The 17384-nt window shown below is 45.5% G+C and overlaps 1 protein-coding gene across 1 annotated transcript in view; it reads left to right on the forward strand.

Moving 5' to 3' along the window:
* LOC119431117 (complement C3) overlaps window positions 1–17384 on the forward strand; it is an 87090-nt gene that overhangs the window by 35293 nt on the left and 34413 nt on the right. Inside the window, exons 16-23 of the mRNA XM_049657862.1 lie at window positions 890–943; window positions 2511–2696; window positions 5112–5265; window positions 8304–8532; window positions 10960–11169; window positions 12242–12341; window positions 12541–12642; window positions 14280–14468. Of these exons, the coding sequence (XP_049513819.1) occupies window positions 890–943; window positions 2511–2696; window positions 5112–5265; window positions 8304–8532; window positions 10960–11169; window positions 12242–12341; window positions 12541–12642; window positions 14280–14468 (1224 nt within the window). The remainder of the gene's footprint in view (window positions 1–889; window positions 944–2510; window positions 2697–5111; window positions 5266–8303; window positions 8533–10959; window positions 11170–12241; window positions 12342–12540; window positions 12643–14279; window positions 14469–17384) is intronic.

Consider the following 17384-nt stretch of genomic DNA (forward strand, 5'->3'; position numbering starts at 1 on the left):
CCTGGCTAGTCCTGGCTTTTGGGCTAGGCTAAGCACTACCAAGTCACCCCCAGGATTTTCTGAAATTTATTCATTATTGATTGATTATCGATTAGCTATTGATTGGCTATCGCAAGGTATTGGCTACATATTTGAGCTATGCTAAGCACTACCAAGTCATCCCCAGTATTTTCTGGAATGTAGTGATTATTGATCGATTATCAATAAGCTATTGATTGGCTATCGATTGGCTATCGCAAGGTATTGGCCACGTATTTGGGCTAGGGTAAGCACTACCGAGTCATCCCCAGCAGTTTCCGAAATTTATTGATTATTGATCGATTATTGATTAGCTATTAATTGGCTATTGATTGGCCATCGATGACTAACTAAGCTTAAGTAATGCCAACGACGCTTAGCTAGACTTACCCCCGTATTCAGAAATGCAACTTCGCTTCAAGTCCGTGCTTGACTTGAGTTAAGTGACGTCTATTGTGAACGTGCCGAAGCAAACGCAATGAGTGTCCATGGCATGTTCACGCCAGGCGTCCTTTAAATCAAGTCAAGCATGGGCTTCAAGCTAAGTTGCATTTCTGAATACGGCGGTTAGCCAGGCTCAGCTTCGCTTAGCCAGGCTCAGCTTCGCTTACCCAGGCTCAGCTTCGCTAGTTCACAGGGGTGTGAGCCATTGCGCTTGGACCCTTTCTGCATTACCGCCAGGATCGGCCCACATGTTTTGTGGGCGACTAACGGAATTACGGCCGGTTTAAACAGCTCCGCTGTAAATATAGACTTCTACTGCATTTTGACGCATTTGGGCGTGTGGCTTGCTTGCGATGCGTTGAAAACAATCGCCACAACACTACACTTCACTGAGATGACTGTTTTCTCTCCTCTCCATCTGTTTCAGAAAACAGCTGCGCTGCCAGGGTTCATCGTCGCAAAAGAGACGTCCGTGAAGCACGTAAGAGCATCATCGCATGCGAGAAATGTTTGCGTATAATAAACTTTTCAGAGCAATCGCCATCATTATGAACAGGCGCCAAGTATTTGTACGTTGTTGAACATTCAACTTTTGAAAGTAGTTGGCTTCAGAAGCACGCCCCACAAAGTCGGGGGACGTATTCTGAAACGATCCACTTCGGCGAATGGGACGTGGCACTGCCTAGTTTTACATAGTATCGCTGGTGCCATCTAAAGGCAGGTGTACCTATCTGCACCTGTGAGATAAGGAAAGTCATGATCAGTCTCTGCTCTAATATTTCCACTTCGAATGTGTAATTATGACTGCCACTGCTTTTGTCACACCCGGTGTCCTGGCTTCGTCCGCCTCTTTCATCCCCTGGTGACGATCGCCGAGAGCAGTGGTCGCATCTCTTCAAGGAACTCATCCACGTTTTATCACTACCACGACCAGTACGCTATCGTTGCTCCGGGTTAGTCGTCAATTTCTCGTTTCTTACGAATAAAACATGACTGCTACGGCAATTCTACTTGTGAATGTAGTGTGAAGCTGGAGGAATTAAACATACCATTTGAACTAACTTATTCGCCCGCATCTAGTTGAAGGGCTAATTTAGACAGCTGCAGTTTAGGCAACTCTAATAGCCTGGTCGACATTGTCCTTGTTGACCTTAAATTCCGTGGCGCAGACCACAAACGAGAAATGGCCAAGAATCAGGTGACTATAACAAATGGTCACATAAAATAACAATTTAGATGGTTAACAACAACAAAAAAAGTCACAGGCCTGCGCGGCTCACGCAGCACAGTCACAGCGTAAGCGGGAGGAGCGACTACATAAGAGCACCATTTTCGACACCACGCACTACAGTCTTCGCGTCGTTTTCACGAAAACGATCTGAACTGTGCACCCGGCGTCGACGGCGAGCTGCGGCTTGTGCTGTTCTCTGCACAGTGGTCGGCTGAGCCCAATATTCTCACTGAAATAAAGCAGATGAATGTTCTCGCATGGAAAATGCTGTCACAAGACAACCTTCTGGCTGAAATTAGGCACCCGAAATGTACTGTAAAAAGAGCGAAGTTGGGCTAGCTAGTTGAAAGCCGCCGTTGTCACCTAATGGTTATGGTGTTGGGCTGCTAAGCACGAGATCGCGGGACCAAATCCCGGCCACGGCGGCTGAACCTCGATGGGGGCGAAATGGGAAAACACCCGCGTACTTAGATGTAGGTGCTTGATACAGAATGCCAGGTGGTCCAAATTATTCTGGAGTCTCCCAATACGGCGTGCCTCATAATCAGATCGTGGTTTTGGCACGTAAAACCCCCTATTTTTTTAAGCCATTTGAACGGAATTCTGAGAAAAACAGCGCAGCATGCAATAAGAATATTGACCAACACTGGCTGTGTTGTTTTGTCTTTCATTAGCGCAGTTGCTGCGCTGTTTTTCTCGGTTGAAAGTTTGCGCTGAGAATCGTGTCAAAAGATGGTCCTCTGACAGACTAGCATACCACCCATTTAACCACTTCGACTTTGCTTAACCTTTTCCTGGTTTTCTCTTCTTTCTCCAGGCATTCAATTCGCCACTCCGCTGATGCGACTCTGCTGTGACGTGGGCACATTGCCGGACAGACTGCGGAGGCACTGCTCTACTAGGGAGGACATCATCCGGCGCCACTTCAACAACCCAGAAGGCAATGAATGCGCCGACGCATTCGCGTACTGCTGCGCACGCACATTTCAATTCAAGGATGGCGGTATGTAGTGTTGGTTGCACACACACACACACACACACACACACACACACACACACACACACACACACACACACACACACACACACACACACACACACACGCACACGCACACGCACACGCACGCACGCACGCACGCACGCACGCACGCACGCACGCTCGCTCAAAAAAGATACACTCAGGAAGGCGGAGTAAAAAAAAATCGACGCGCAGCTAAATATCAGTGCTTCAAATGAGAGAAGCATGCATAACGAAATAATCAAAACCTGTCCCGTTTATTTATGAAAGAGACTGTCACTAACAGGAAAACTATACACCAATAAGTAGACACGACGGGAATTTGGGTATTTCACTAGATCGTGACGCCGATAGTAGACGTCTATCTTAGGAAGTGTAAACGACTGCGAAAGATGCCTTGATGCTGGTCGTATGCTGACATTCTATGGGGACGTGCACAGTACAAACGGCTGCGGTGCCACAATGAGAGACGTATAGGCTGACTGGATACAAAAAGTAATCGTGGGCATACCATATACCAGGAACCAAGCAGCAGATTGTGGCCTCTTGGAAATACAAGTCCTTTTTGCCACCAACGCTATCTGTTTTTTTTAAACTTTCTATAGTGCGGTAAATAGTCGCACGAAAACAAGATTTCAATTTATGTGCGACGAAGCTGTACTTTGGTTGGTGGTGTTCAAACATCACACTGCAACACACAGCTTATGAGAGACGCAGCAGCGGAGTGCTACGAATAATTTTGACAACCTGAGATGGTTTTATGTGCCTAAAATGTAGTACAAAAGCGGTCGTGCATTCGGACCACACCGAAATGCAGCAGAAAAACCCGAAAATTGAACCCATGACCTCGTGCTTACAACACAATGCCCTAGACAATGAGCTACACAACCATGGCGAGTAGGAGTAAAACCTTCGTTTTGGTATGACTCTAACGTTCGCTTCTGACTGTATATAATAAATTTAAGGCGTTCGTTTGTTCCTGAATAGAAAGTAACACTAACAGGTTCACATTTTATCAACGTGCATTTTACTCTGTTAGTACATATTCATCGTAAATGCGCTCGCTATGCCTGGTTTGAAGATAAATTTTATAGGATAATCCCCGCTAGGCTGAGAAGACACATGAATACGCATACAAAAAAATGGCCGCGTATCTGCGTGCTTCGCTGCAAATGTCGTCGAAAGACGATAGTCTTCTGCCGGCCGTACTGCATGAGTGCTGGTCTGATCCGCGGCCACCCGTGATGCTGTTCTCGTACCATTTCCGTCCTGGCATGATTAATGCAATGGAGGTTTGTTTGAACAGATTTCATTTTACCGCATTATCACTGCTGGCATGCCATGTGTTCGTACCTTGACGATATGTCAGCAATGTTTCGGTCGCGTGTGGTATACTGTATAGCATGATAGTTTGCAAAGAAGAACCATTTGTGAGACATGAATGTATTTTATTGCGTGGAAGGGTCAATGGCTGTGCGCATGTACTACTGGTGCGCCGAAGTAGACGCCTTCCCGTCTCCGGTGACACGAGCTTGTGCAGAGGGTTCCCTCCCTTCGTGGCAGATGTCGTTCGTCGGCGCGCATAGCATGGCATTTTCAGCGCAGCTTAAGAAACTAGGGTCTTTAGAGTTACGTATCTATGTATTTTCTATTAAATGAACACACCTCCTAATACTTACCTAGTGATGTTGCGCCTCAGATATGCGTAATATTTACTTTTTGATCGATAACGTTCACAAGTATGAACAGCCGTACCAGTTTAAGTAGTGTGGGCGGTAAGCAAGTGGTCCAACTTTGGCCGGGTGGCTGAATCGGTTGACAGACAGACAAACAGACAGGCAGACAGACAGACAGACAGACAGACAGACCAAATTTTCTGCGTTTAAGTTCCCCAAGAAAGACTATCGTCTTTAAAAGAAACCGCCGGACTTGAGGATTTAGCCTGGCTTAAGGCCAGCCGCGCGCGCCACTGCTGAGTTGGGTCAGCCGCGTGACACATGCAGCACAAACCCGTCGTAGACAGATGTATTACACGTCGCCTGCCGCCAAGAAAAAAAAAGAGAGATAGATAGGTGCCGTCGCTAATATGGCGCGTGCCCGCTAGTGCGCCAAAAGGCAAGAAAGACGTCGGAGCAGTTCCCTTGCTTCCCTTAGGACCCGTTTCTGTCACTAACGCAACCAGCGTCTATCCTCGACGAGGCGTGTGTTGCGGCGACTTGTGTGTGATGTAGATCTAACCCTATCGAAGGCAAATGGCCTTAATTGAGCGTGAGAGATGAAGGATGCTCAAGCCATCAAGACTGGATCTATTACAGAGAATGTAGTGCAGTTAGCGCGGAAGCGAAGAACTTCTCTCAAGGTGAATGAGAAATGGTCAATGTTTTGTTGCTTTCCCTCCAGGGCCTTTGTTCATGGACAACACCGACCTACCAAGGGCTCGCGGTGGAAGTAATCAGCTCAGCGTGCCGGGTGGTCCTGAAGAGGAAGGTTCGTCTGACATACGGCTGAGGAATGACTTCCGGGAGGCGTGGCTGTTCGAGCAAGGAACAATAGGGTAATCGCAAAGCATGAGGTTTTGTACATAGAAATTGCTGCTGAATGAACTCGGGTAAATTAGGTTCGACTATCACCAAAGGTCGTGGGTGTGAGTGCCCTAATTAATTCTATCTCAATTAGCCGTGCCTTATTTAAATCTGCCTGAATTAACACCACAGGTCGTGCAATCGACTCCAACCAAAGGTCAGGGGTTCGAGTGGTTCGAGTGCCTTAACTTCGCCTTAATCTACACCACCTTAATCAACACCAAACGTCGTGGCTACGAATCCAACCACGTCGTGGCTACGATTCCTACGGTTCGACTCCCACCAGAGGTCGTGGGTGCGAGTGTACTAATTAATGGTACCTTAGTTAACTGAGCCTTAATTACGTCACAGGTCAGGCTCACGCTTCTTCTTCGCCTGGGCTTCACGCGCTCTTATAAAGAAATTGATGGCCGAATTCGCCCTAATTAACACTGGTGGTCCTGCGTGCGACTACCACCAAAGGTTGAGGGTTCGACTCCCTATGAATTTCGGTGCCATAACGCTGGACGGCGCTGGACAGACATCGTATTTTCTCTGCCATGAGCCGTTTAAGGCTTTCGCTTTAAAACAAGGTCAAATCGTTGGCACTCAGGACCGTAAAGCAAATATGCTTTTCATCGACGTCATCGTGGCCGCCATCTTGGGATACTGGCACATCGAGAAGCTACCAAAGCGCCTGCCAGCGTGTCTGTGATATTTTGCCGGTCCGTTGCAAAGTTGTACTGGTTAGGGAGCCTACATGCAAGCGCCGTTTAAAACGGCGTTGCATGTAGGCGTTGCATGTAGGCTCCCTGGTACTGGCTGACACAAGGCCCCATAAGAGAACCACAGGGCGTGTGCTGGTTTGACCTGATTGAGCCCTTCAGAATTTCCTGTATCACCGAAAAAGAATTTCTGTTTCATTAGTAATTAAGAAACGCTTCTTCAGTTTCGCCCAAAGTGCCAAGCAGTGACAGCGATAGCAATATTTAACGTTGCGCTCGAACTCCTGAGACGGTGTTCTAACTAGACACGAGGGCGACATGATGGCACAATGCAGCACGCTAGGTATATGATGCTGGGGAGTAGAAACTGATAAGACCGACAGAAAATTGACGGGGTTAGTCAGTGCCCAGCGTCTTTCTTGCTCATTTTTTTTCTAAGTTAGTCTCTGCAACATACCTGTAGATGCAGTTTGCATTGGACCAGAAACGAGCCTCATGGCTATCTGTTAAATTATTGTGCAGCCATTTTCTATGTTCAACTAATAAAGCTGATTGACTGATTGAAACGTTTTACTGGTGTCACATGGTAACTTCGATCGCGATCGGGCCCGATCCAGATCGGATTTCGTGATCGTAATTAAAAAAATTTGTCGCAGTTTCACCCGAAAGGCGAAGCACCAATTGAGATAGCAAATTAGTAGAGAGCTATACGGAGTAAGGATAGTAGTTTTATCAGCTGTATAAACTTGGACATGCAGCAGCACCACCAACGCGCAGAACTGTTGTCGACGCCGTCGGCGTTTTTCCCGCGTTCGCACCGAACGCGCGCGGCGTTTTTATATAAATACGTATTTGGTGCCGCAGCTAAACGTCGCCTCCCCTCCTTCTTTCCCGTCCCCCCTACAGCCTTTCGCGCGACGGAAAAAGTCGCGTTTGCTCTCTATATATGGAAAGGATGAAAGAGACGCTTAATTCTGCAGCCCTTCAGGGAGCACGGCGCAGAACGCGCGTTTGCTCTCCGACGTGCGTTCGGTCCCCGTGAAAGCGCGCGTCCCTCGCGCCCTTTCACTCGCACATACACGCCCGGAGCGCGGCGACGATTTCATCACCGTTGACGTCATACGGAACCTCACGGCGACGGCGACGGCAGAAATCTGCTTTGGAGTGTCCATATAATTGCTATCGCAATAAAATGATCGCTACTACACGGTCCAAAGTTTCGGATCTAGTTTGGGTGAGGTCAAGCGCACGAGTTGTCTTTAGTGTGTCCAAAGAACTTATAAAATTTGTCTAATAAGCTCAAAAAGTTGTATTATAAAACTACTTATTTTAGCAAGGAATGATTACTTCGTTTGCCATTCTGGGTGAGGCTATTATCGTCTGCTGATCGTCTGCAACTCTGAACCACATGGTCATTAGCCTACAATCACGATCAAGAGTCTCGATCGCGATTCCCGGGTCCCGATTGTCTATATCCGGATCGAGCAAGATCGCGATCGAAGTGATCATGCAGCAGCATTCAATCCTGATTGAGCTGAACCGAATCGGGCCTGATCGCTCTCGAAAGTAACCATGTGACATCGGTATTAACGTTAGCATTGCGGTTACTGACCGTTCCGCTCAGACCAATGTATACGTACAGTAGATAAGCAGAAACGGCAATGTGCTTATATAGTCAGTAACAACCTAAGAGTAAAGGAAAATTATATGTAAGCGGTCCAACTGAAACACAGTATCCATATACTATGCGCCAGCCAGGCGGGTTCGGATATTTCCATGACTTCAAGCGGTTTTGCGTGTTTAATTAAAGCGACTGTTGTATCCGCATATATCTGTCCTCGTGTCACAAAGATTTAGAATGAGATTTGGATGTCGTGGCAAATTTTCTGGGGATCTTGACACAAGCGCTCAGTCAAAGTAGCTTGAAACAATTAGCTTCTTGTTCTCAAATTAGTTTAGCATTTACTAGTGCAGAGCAATGTCATTAAGCTGTGAGCGGAGTCCATCTGGCTCAGCTCTCATCCAGAGATAGAAACAGTGCCTCATGACTATATTGTGGTTTTGGCACGTAAAATCTCAGAATTTAAAATAAGGAGGTGAAAAGCAGATACATTGGGGCATTGCGGGTGCAGCTTAGGTTGTCACCGATTATAGCGTGGGCGCGAACAACGCTATTGCCAGCTGCAGAAACCAGAACGCTTTGTATGGCCGCAAGACCAGAGCGTTAATGGTATGTCCACATCACATCGTCGTTTTTTTACAGCCGAACACACTCCGCGTCTCAACATCGCACTCTTCTTTCGCAGGGACAACGGCTGGTACAACTTTTCATCCTCTTTGCCGCACAGCATAACGACGTGGTCTGTTCAGGCAATGGCCGTGTCTCCTGAAGGAGGCGTTTGTGTCGCCGAACCTGTCGAGGTGGTGGCTTTCCGGAAGGTGTTCCTCCAAGTCAGCTTTCCCTCGACGGTCGTTAGGAACGAACAAGTCGAGATAGTGGCAACCCTATTCAACTACGACGATGAATCGCAGGACGTAAGTGCTGACCGTCTATATGCGATTATGGCTTATTTTAAGCTGTCGCGTTCAGAATTCGTTTAATCGCAATCGACAGTGTTTCCTCGTTTGGCGAGGTCATTTTCCTGCCTCCGGTTGAACTTCAAGCACTTGCTACGAAGAACTGGACCGGGCGGGCGCCAAGCACCAAAGAGATCATTTACATATGCTCGATATTCTCCACTGTAAGTCTCTTTACAGGGAAAGTGAGCCGCCTTACACCATGGGGCAAATTAAAACCAGTTGGCGTTGCAAGCCGGATGCATTGCAGACAGGAATCCATCGAAGTGCACTAGATGCACTTGGATGGATTCATCCTCGTGAGTTTATCGATGTGTTCCACCTCATTGGAAACTGTCTGTTTGGTGTTTTTTTTAAATTAGAATAATGACAGGCTTACATGTTCTCAAACAATATACATAATGTAACAATATACATTTCACTCGCTGAAACGTCCCGCCAGCCTGTTGGGCATGTTGCAAAAAGTTGGGAAGGTATTCTGTAAGTGTCCATCTAGTGGACTGTCCATTGCGGCCGCCGCTGATTAGCTGGAGCTATACTAGCGAGAAATAGACCGGCTGGGGTCGCAAGCTGCCTTCTCACTGGTACCCCAGCTTAACACAGTCAGCACATCAGCAGTAGCCGAAGTGCACACTTACAAAATATCCCCCCCCCCCCCCCCTCTCCTGGAGAACTATGTAGCTAGAAGATCTTTAGGACAGAGAACAATTTGACACGCACGCTCCTGCGAGCAATCGGGGTCGAAACTGTGAGAATTGGCAATGCGATTCATGCCTGCATCTTTAAGCGTTTTGTAATAGTACTTGATTATTTCTATAACACATGCAGTGGCGCAAAGTAATCGAGAACAAAAACACATATATCGGTACTTGTAGTAATCATTCCATACTTCCTTGAAGAACGCGCCCTGAACGAGGGACATTTTTTTTTGTTTTTGTTGTTGTTGCATGTATTGAAGTTAAGGGTTCTGACGCGTTTTTATGCCTCAATGAGTGTTTCACATGGTTTCTTTTTTGTGGGCTTCATTAGTTTTAAGGCGTAAGCTGCAAAAGAAAGTGTGTACGCTGCGTGAAGCCATACTAGTCAAAGTGGAGCCTGCGCGCATGGCAACACGCCAAGATAACACCCGCCAAAATCGCCTAATTAATGCACGAACTTCGCTGTCAAGGATAGATGAATAGTACTGAAAGTTTATACAACACTATTCACTTCACGCGAAAGGTGCAAACGTATCAGTAATAGTAGTGGGTTTACCTTGTGTGGGCGGGCCAGGCCCGAACATGCCGGCACAATAAATATTTTCCGTTGTATTCTATTGCCAGAAGTGTGCAGGAAATCTACGCATAAACCTCTCCTGCAGCAAAAGTCCCTGCAGTATCTCAGTGGCTACGGCGTGCGCATCGCGGCAGAGCGCGAGGTTGCGGGTTGAATCCAGGCCGTCGCTGCCGCATATCAGTGGAGACAGAATGGCAGAACGCTCTTGTCACGTGTTTTCAATGCACGTCATGACAAACCACAGGTGGTTGATATTGATAGGAAATGATCCCCTAGCGGTGTGCTTCATAATGATATCGTGGTTTTGGATCGTAAAATCCCAGGACTTAGTGTATTTTTCTGAGTCCGCCGTGGTTGACCGGCTCGGTGAGATCTATAAACAGTTTCTCAAGTGCCGTGATGTAGGGTACTTTAGTGAGGAGCCATGAGACCCGTGTTATAGCTAAAGTGGAAGTGTGGGGGCGACGCTAATAAAGTACGTATGCACTTGAAGCCGCTTATTACAGACATACCTATGCGCTAAATAATGTAGTTTATATATCAGGTAATTCAATATACTCACCTATATTGAATCCGATAAGACTTGGCTGATACATTCCTTATATACGGATTTATTATATCCAGTGGACAAAAGAAGAAGGAAAGAACTTTGGAAAACAAAACTACGCGTTGTAGGTGGCAATGAGGGTGCGAGCATTGGATAGTTTTTCGGTTTCACTAAGAACGGTGACTCGACTGGGTCATGCTTTGATACGCTTCTCGCATGCTTTCGAGCACTTGAGCATGCCAGAAACAAACAAAAGTACAATAACTCGCATGAGCACTACGCTTGCAGAATGCATGCTGCTTCATGGCGCTGGCTGCGGACGATATATCCAATGTCGAGTTCGTTATGACCAATTTATTTTACTTAAGCACCAGTCGGTATGGTTTGCGTGTTCGATGTAGAAAATAATTCGCTTTATCTGAGTTATATTCGGGTTCGACTGTATGTTTGTAAGCATATTTCGGTTTTCAAGGTTGAAACTCTGTTGAAAGTGAGGTATTGAAGAAGATTGCTGTGGCCCGATTCTAAACACTCACGATTTATTTCCTTTCTTCGAACCATAGGCAACAATATCCTTGCACGGAGGTCCGGACTTGTGCATCGCGTCGAAGCATCCTCGGCTGCCAGACACGAAAGGGCTAAGAGTAGAAAAGAACTCCGCCAGCAGCATCAGCTTCCCCGTGGTTCCCTTGCGCCAGGGAAACTTGCCCTTTGAAATTCACCTCCGGAGCAGAGGTCATGCCGACCGTGTTGAGAAGACCCTAACAGTTGTGGTAAGCATGTTCTTTCTCAATAAATAATACGTGTACAGGAAATGAGTGAGAGCGGGAAATTCGGAATGAAAACATGTGCCTTTCTGTGGCGCATTGCAATGTACTGAGGAACAGAGTCGTCAGCTGGGAGCACAGAAGTACACCACATGTGTGTGCGTGTGTGTGCGTATGCGCAGTATGCATGCATGCCTGCATTGGTATGTATGTATGTATGCATGTATGTGTGCATATGCTTGTAGAAAGAAATACACTTTGAAAGACATAAAACATCTATTTCGTGAACTTCGTTTCCTTTGACAGCCACAAGACCTCTATACAGGGAAAAAGCATTCTTTACAAAAGGCGTGACCATTTATTGCCGTGAATGTGCGTTTTTTCTTGAATGACTTAATGAATGAATGAATGAATGAATGAATGAATGAATGAGTGAGTGAGTGAGTGAGTGAGTAAGGGAGGGAGGGAGTGAGTGATTTATTCAATTGACATATACTCGCACATTTACCACAATTTGCATTTCATCTGAGCTCTTGAGATGAACGCTAGTCATGGTGCCTGCAATCGGTATACAGAAGTACTAACTCAAGCATACATTTTGGAGCAAAAGATATCGAATGGGTAAAAACAAATTGGCAATTTCCTCATACGTGTAAGTAAACTCAAAATTCAAGGGTACAGGATAGGCATAACATAAATGCAACATTGCAATATTAGTGTAACGTAACCAATAATGCCTTAATGAAGTTTTACGATAAGAAATGTAGGTGCAGTGTACGATTCATGTATTTGACGGAAAGTTTCTACATTTTCGGTCATAAAACGTGCCAAATGCGCAGCGTCCAGACTTTCTCCTGCTCAGGTGCACAGAACAAAATTGAGGTTATTATGAGATTTCCATGTCTTATTTTGAAATGTTCGTAAAACTGTAATTGGTGTTCACTTGAGACATACACGCAAAACTTAGCCGATGGAATGTTATTCACAGGCTATTTCTTACTTTTCCAGTCAAAAGGCTATATGTAATGGGTAGTGAATGTTACCGCGCATGAATAACATGTGTCTTATTATTCCTCAGCCTGAGGGGACACCCGATGAGCAGAGCTTCTCAGTGACAATTGACCCGAGCAATGAACAACGCCGGAGGAAGAGAGCCATTTTGACCAGGGCGTACAGAGGTCAGTGAACCGCGTGCAGTTGCACTTTGGAAGTGCATGCGTGTCGAAAGGGTGCGCCAACGATGTAACAGTTTTTTGCACATCTTAAAGCGTCCAATGTACCTGTTTTGCACTTTATTATATGCATTAATCAATATATGCACGTGTTTGACATCAATAGGCCGTATTATAGACAGTGTGATATGTTTTATGCCATCAGATATTTTGGAGGAAGACGATGGACGACAGGTTATAACTATAATTCCACGCTATCCCTACAACACAGTCCCGGACACTGAGTCGTGCTCTGTTTCTGTCATAGGTGAGTGCATTCGATTTGTATGTACAAATACGCGCGTTGAATAGGTTAAGAAAAAAGGCATATATATTTATATATATTTACCTTAACTTTTAAGCTAATAACTTTACGCCACATGCTGCAATTGTAGCCTGTTACATTTGAAATCAGACCCACTTCGAAACAAATCTGAGGATGACACCAGTTCCGAGATATGCGTTCCCAAAGTTTCTGACTAAATGCGTTGGTGTTCCAGTAACCTTTGAGCTTCAATGCATAAAACGCGCCGTTTAATGTAACTGGAGCAACAGTGCATTTTACGGCAACTTTGACTGCGATCCTCTCAGAACTGGGGCTAGTTTCCAAATTTGCTCCAAGTGGATCTATCTTATGAAATCACTGGCTTCAGTTTGTGTATTGCAATATGAGAAGTGAATTAGCAAAATTTGTTTCATTAGTCAAATATTTACTTTAATGTCATTGTGCAAACATGACCGCCTCTGAAAGTAATGGAGCTCAAAGAGTAGAATTGTGCTACATGTCACAGCTGATTAAAAGAAAAATCTGTTAACGTTAAAATGAAACACTCCTTATATGACTAGCCCTTGAATTCGAGCTGTCTCGTTTGCACAGAGGGTTTAGAAAGAGGTAGCTAGCTCACCGTGTCTCATTGTCGAGCCGAGTTATACTACGTTCATTAAATAAAAAAAAAACTGTCTTCACGATACTCCTGAAGGATTAGTACTGGCGGAGTCGATGGGTGCTACGGAAATGTATGCTACGCTGTGCAAGTATGTACACAGTCATACGCTGCGTAAAAGTATGCAGCATTCAATGCCATGCGAAGAAGAACATGCTTGGCACAGTTTACGATGCAAGGTCTTCAAGCAAGGGAGGAAACCAAGGAAGCGCCCTGCGTATCTCTTCCAATGTCTCTACTGTATCTATACTATATGTCTATACTACGCCCTCTACACTTGCGAAAGCACTGACGTCAACAACTAACGCGCCCTGGATACAACAATCCGAAATCGCCGCCCGCCGTTTCCGCTGTCAAAGAATGACAATGTTAACTCATGTTAACATTGGTTAACATTAACATTGTTACCTAATGTTAACATTGTTAATGTCCCGCGGCAATATTAACCCAGCCTACCAGGCTGGGTTACCAGTACCTTGGTTAACCCAGTAATACCAGGATGGCTCGGAGTGGTTTTCGTTAAGTACTATTAATTGAAACGTTTTTTTGGACTGTTTTATTGCGAACTGTCTCATTTATATGCGTATTTGGTTACGACGCAACGTCTGACTTGTAGGTACATGAGCTATATGCGCGTAGTCACTCCGCTTCGTTTTACGTGCTGACTCGATCACACGACGTTAATCCCTTGAACAATAAAGATATTCGTCAGCAAAACTTACCTCGCATTGAAATCGTTGCTAAACACATAAGCACAATGTATAAAGAAATTGCACAAGAAAATCTGAGTGCATGAAATCAAACTCGATCTCATTGCGCATATAAGCGTGGTTGAAAGATAAGTAGTAGTAGTAGAAGTAAAACTGTTAAATGCAGAAACCGGACGGGCTCCTAACCCAGTCCCCCAGAAGGGGTAGGGGGTGAAAAGCGGAGTTTTCTTCACCATTTTCTGGTGTTGCAGGCAGCGAAGCGGCTTCCGTCGGAGGAGCGGCTATAGCGAACGTGGAGTCGCTGATATCGATGCCCAAGGGATGTGGAGAGCAGACTATGATGATTATGGCACCAGTCCTCTATTCGTACACATATTTAAAGGTGAAGAATATGCTCAACGAATCTGACAGAGTCGATGCTCTGAAATATCTTCTCGAAGGTAAGTCAAACACCCGCGTCATTACTTGACGAGAAATGTGAGGGAAATTTGCAAATCTGCGAATTATTTAGCACGGCTGTTTATTGGGCATGTTGGTATTCTTGTTGGTAGTAGTTAACTAAATTGGATAACATATTTAGCGCCAGCGAACGAGGACTGAAGGGAGACGTTGACTACACGATGCGCTAACTTCAAAAATTGATTCCCAGAAACACAAAGCACAAAAGTATTTTTTTTTCAGCTCCAGAAAAACTGTGTCGATTGACAGACCCGTGCCGAAAATCTGCGGTTGAGTTTTCCAAGAGGCATCGAAATCCTTTTGTAGATTGTGTAGAGGCAGGGGTGTACGAGTTGCTGCTGTCCTGTGGTAAGGAGTACATAGGACAGACAGGACGGTATGTTAATGATCGCTTAAGAAAGCATAGTTTAATTGAGAAAAATTTTCATGACCGTCATCTTTCTACTGCCAGGAATGTGGTTGCGCTCCTTTGTTTGGTGATGGTTTGGTTCTGGACAGGCACAGAGATAAAGATGTGCACGAAATTATTGAGGCACAGGCTATCAACCGGAGTGGTCAAAGCTGTGTAAGTACCCCGTCTATCGGCCTGTTGGAAAAAAAATTGTCGCAGTTTCACCTGAAAGGCGAAGCATCAATTGCGATAGCAAATTTGTAGAGAGCTATACGGAGTAATGATATTAGCTTTATCAGCTGTATAAACTTGGACATGCAGCAGCACCGGCAACACGCAGAACTGTTGTCGACGCCGTCGGCGTTTTGCCCGCGTTCGCTCAAAATGCGTGCGGCGTTGGTGACTGTTGCTGGAGCCTCTGATATAAATAGGCACTTGGTGCCGCAGCTAAACGTCGCCTCCCTTCCCTCCCCCTCCCCCCCTCCCCCACGGCCTCTCGCGCGTCGGAAGAAGGCGCGTTTGCTCTACATATACAGTGATTGTAAAGGAGGAAAGAGACGCCTAATTCTGCAGCCCTTTAGTGAGCACGGCGCAGAACGCGCGTTTGTTCTCCGCCGCGCGTTCACTCCCCGTGAAAGCGCGCGTCCCTCGCGCCCTTTCACTCGCACATACAGCGTTCGGCGCGCGGCGACGATTTCATCTCCATTGACGTCATACGGAACCTCACGGCGACGGCACAAATCTGCTTTTGAGTGTCCATATAATTGCTATCGCAATAAAAAAACAGCCATTTTGGAAAGCGGAGTTTGACGTATTGCACATGTTGTATATAAATCGGGTCGCGCGGTTCTGGAGAGCCTGAGGTGTGCTGTTTAATTATGCTCGATGGGTATCAAAATTAGCTCAAGCGTATTAAACTTTTGGTCGAATGATATTTGTATAGGCCAGTAACTTTGCAGAATAAGCTGCTAGGAATACACTGCGGTGCAAGTAGTCAGGCGAGTGGTTAGCGGATTTTTTTTTTGTGAGTCGCATCAGGCTAGGTTAGGTCGCGAGAAATCTTGACACCTAAATACTTAACACAGTAGACCTGTGCTATAAGACAGCTATTTAATACTACATACATTATTTATTAGTACCTTTATAGGGCTTTTATGCATATAATATCATGGTAGTTTTGGTTGAATATAACCAGGTCTTTTTTATTATATGGTATTCAGGAGATGTTGACGCCTTTAATTGGCGCCGGCTACTCCTTTTCACATAGAGGTATGAAAGAAAAAAAAAGAATTAACTTACACGCATTAAAATTAAATGTCAGCTCCAAATCACAATAACACAAAGTCCACTCACATAAGTGCACTAATACCACACTAATACTGAAAGTCAACTCAGAAACACAGCAACACAAAGTTCAATCACAAAGGCGCATTAAGTTAAAGACAAAATCCAGTCACATAAGTACACTAATGTCACACTAAAACTGAAAGTCCACTCAGAAAAACGGCACACAAATGTTCAGTCACATAGGTGCACTAAAGTAAACGCAAAGTCCGGTCACGTAACTATACTAAAATCACGGCACATAAGATAGCATGGATTCGATTCAAATGAAAGTACATGAACCTAGGTGTCGAATTGACCATAGAGTGAGTTTATCACAGATAAACACTCTTTTCAATAGTTTCCGAGAATATTGCTCGCGTCTAGAAATCTTTGGAGGGCCATTATATAACGCTCGTCTTTGCAACGAATATGTTGGCCAATGACCTAATATCTTCCTGAGGCTGAAGGGCCTGCGGTCTAATGTCTCTAAATCGCGTGCTAAACGTTGTCTGCGTGTGTCGTGTCACGGACATTCTAACAGAAGATGCTGTACATCCTCATCCGCGTGGCCACAAGTACGTTCCGGACTATCAGCTCTTGAAATGTTTTGTAGAAAATGTTTTGTGTACGTGGTGCCGAGCCGCAGACGGTGAATGAGTGTTTCGAAGGCTCTGGTTGTATTTAATGTGGACGGGATTTTGAATTGAAGTGCAGGGTCAATGTGAAGTAAATCTGAAGATTTCGAGTTCTGATCAAACCATGTCACTTTGCAACCACGGACTGAGATCGGTCTTTATATGTGCCGCAATTCTCCTTGCGTTAGAGGGAAACCCTATGTGGCGGTATTAATATGTGCTTGTCTAGCAGCCATGTCTGCTGCAACATTCCCAGGGATATTGCAGTGGCCAGGTATCCATTGGAACATGATTGTGCGAGTTTTTTCACTTGCCTTTGTGAGCTTTTAGTGTCTCATAAACTAACGCCATGTTTTGGGAATTGCTGATGCCACCCCGAAGTGATGACAAAGCTGCTTGTGAGTCACAAAGGATGACCCATTGGTTCCCTTTTTGCGTAACCAGGTCTTCTTCGATTAGAGCCCCTTCGTCCTACCTCAGCCTATTCCACTCTACAGACGACAAATTCTGCCTAAAACGTCTTCATGAATGCGAGCTGGACCCTT

This window comes from Dermacentor silvarum, chromosome 10 (assembly GCF_013339745.2).
Source record: "Dermacentor silvarum isolate Dsil-2018 chromosome 10, BIME_Dsil_1.4, whole genome shotgun sequence".
In the NCBI taxonomy this organism is placed as follows: Eukaryota; Metazoa; Arthropoda; class Arachnida; order Ixodida; family Ixodidae; genus Dermacentor; species Dermacentor silvarum.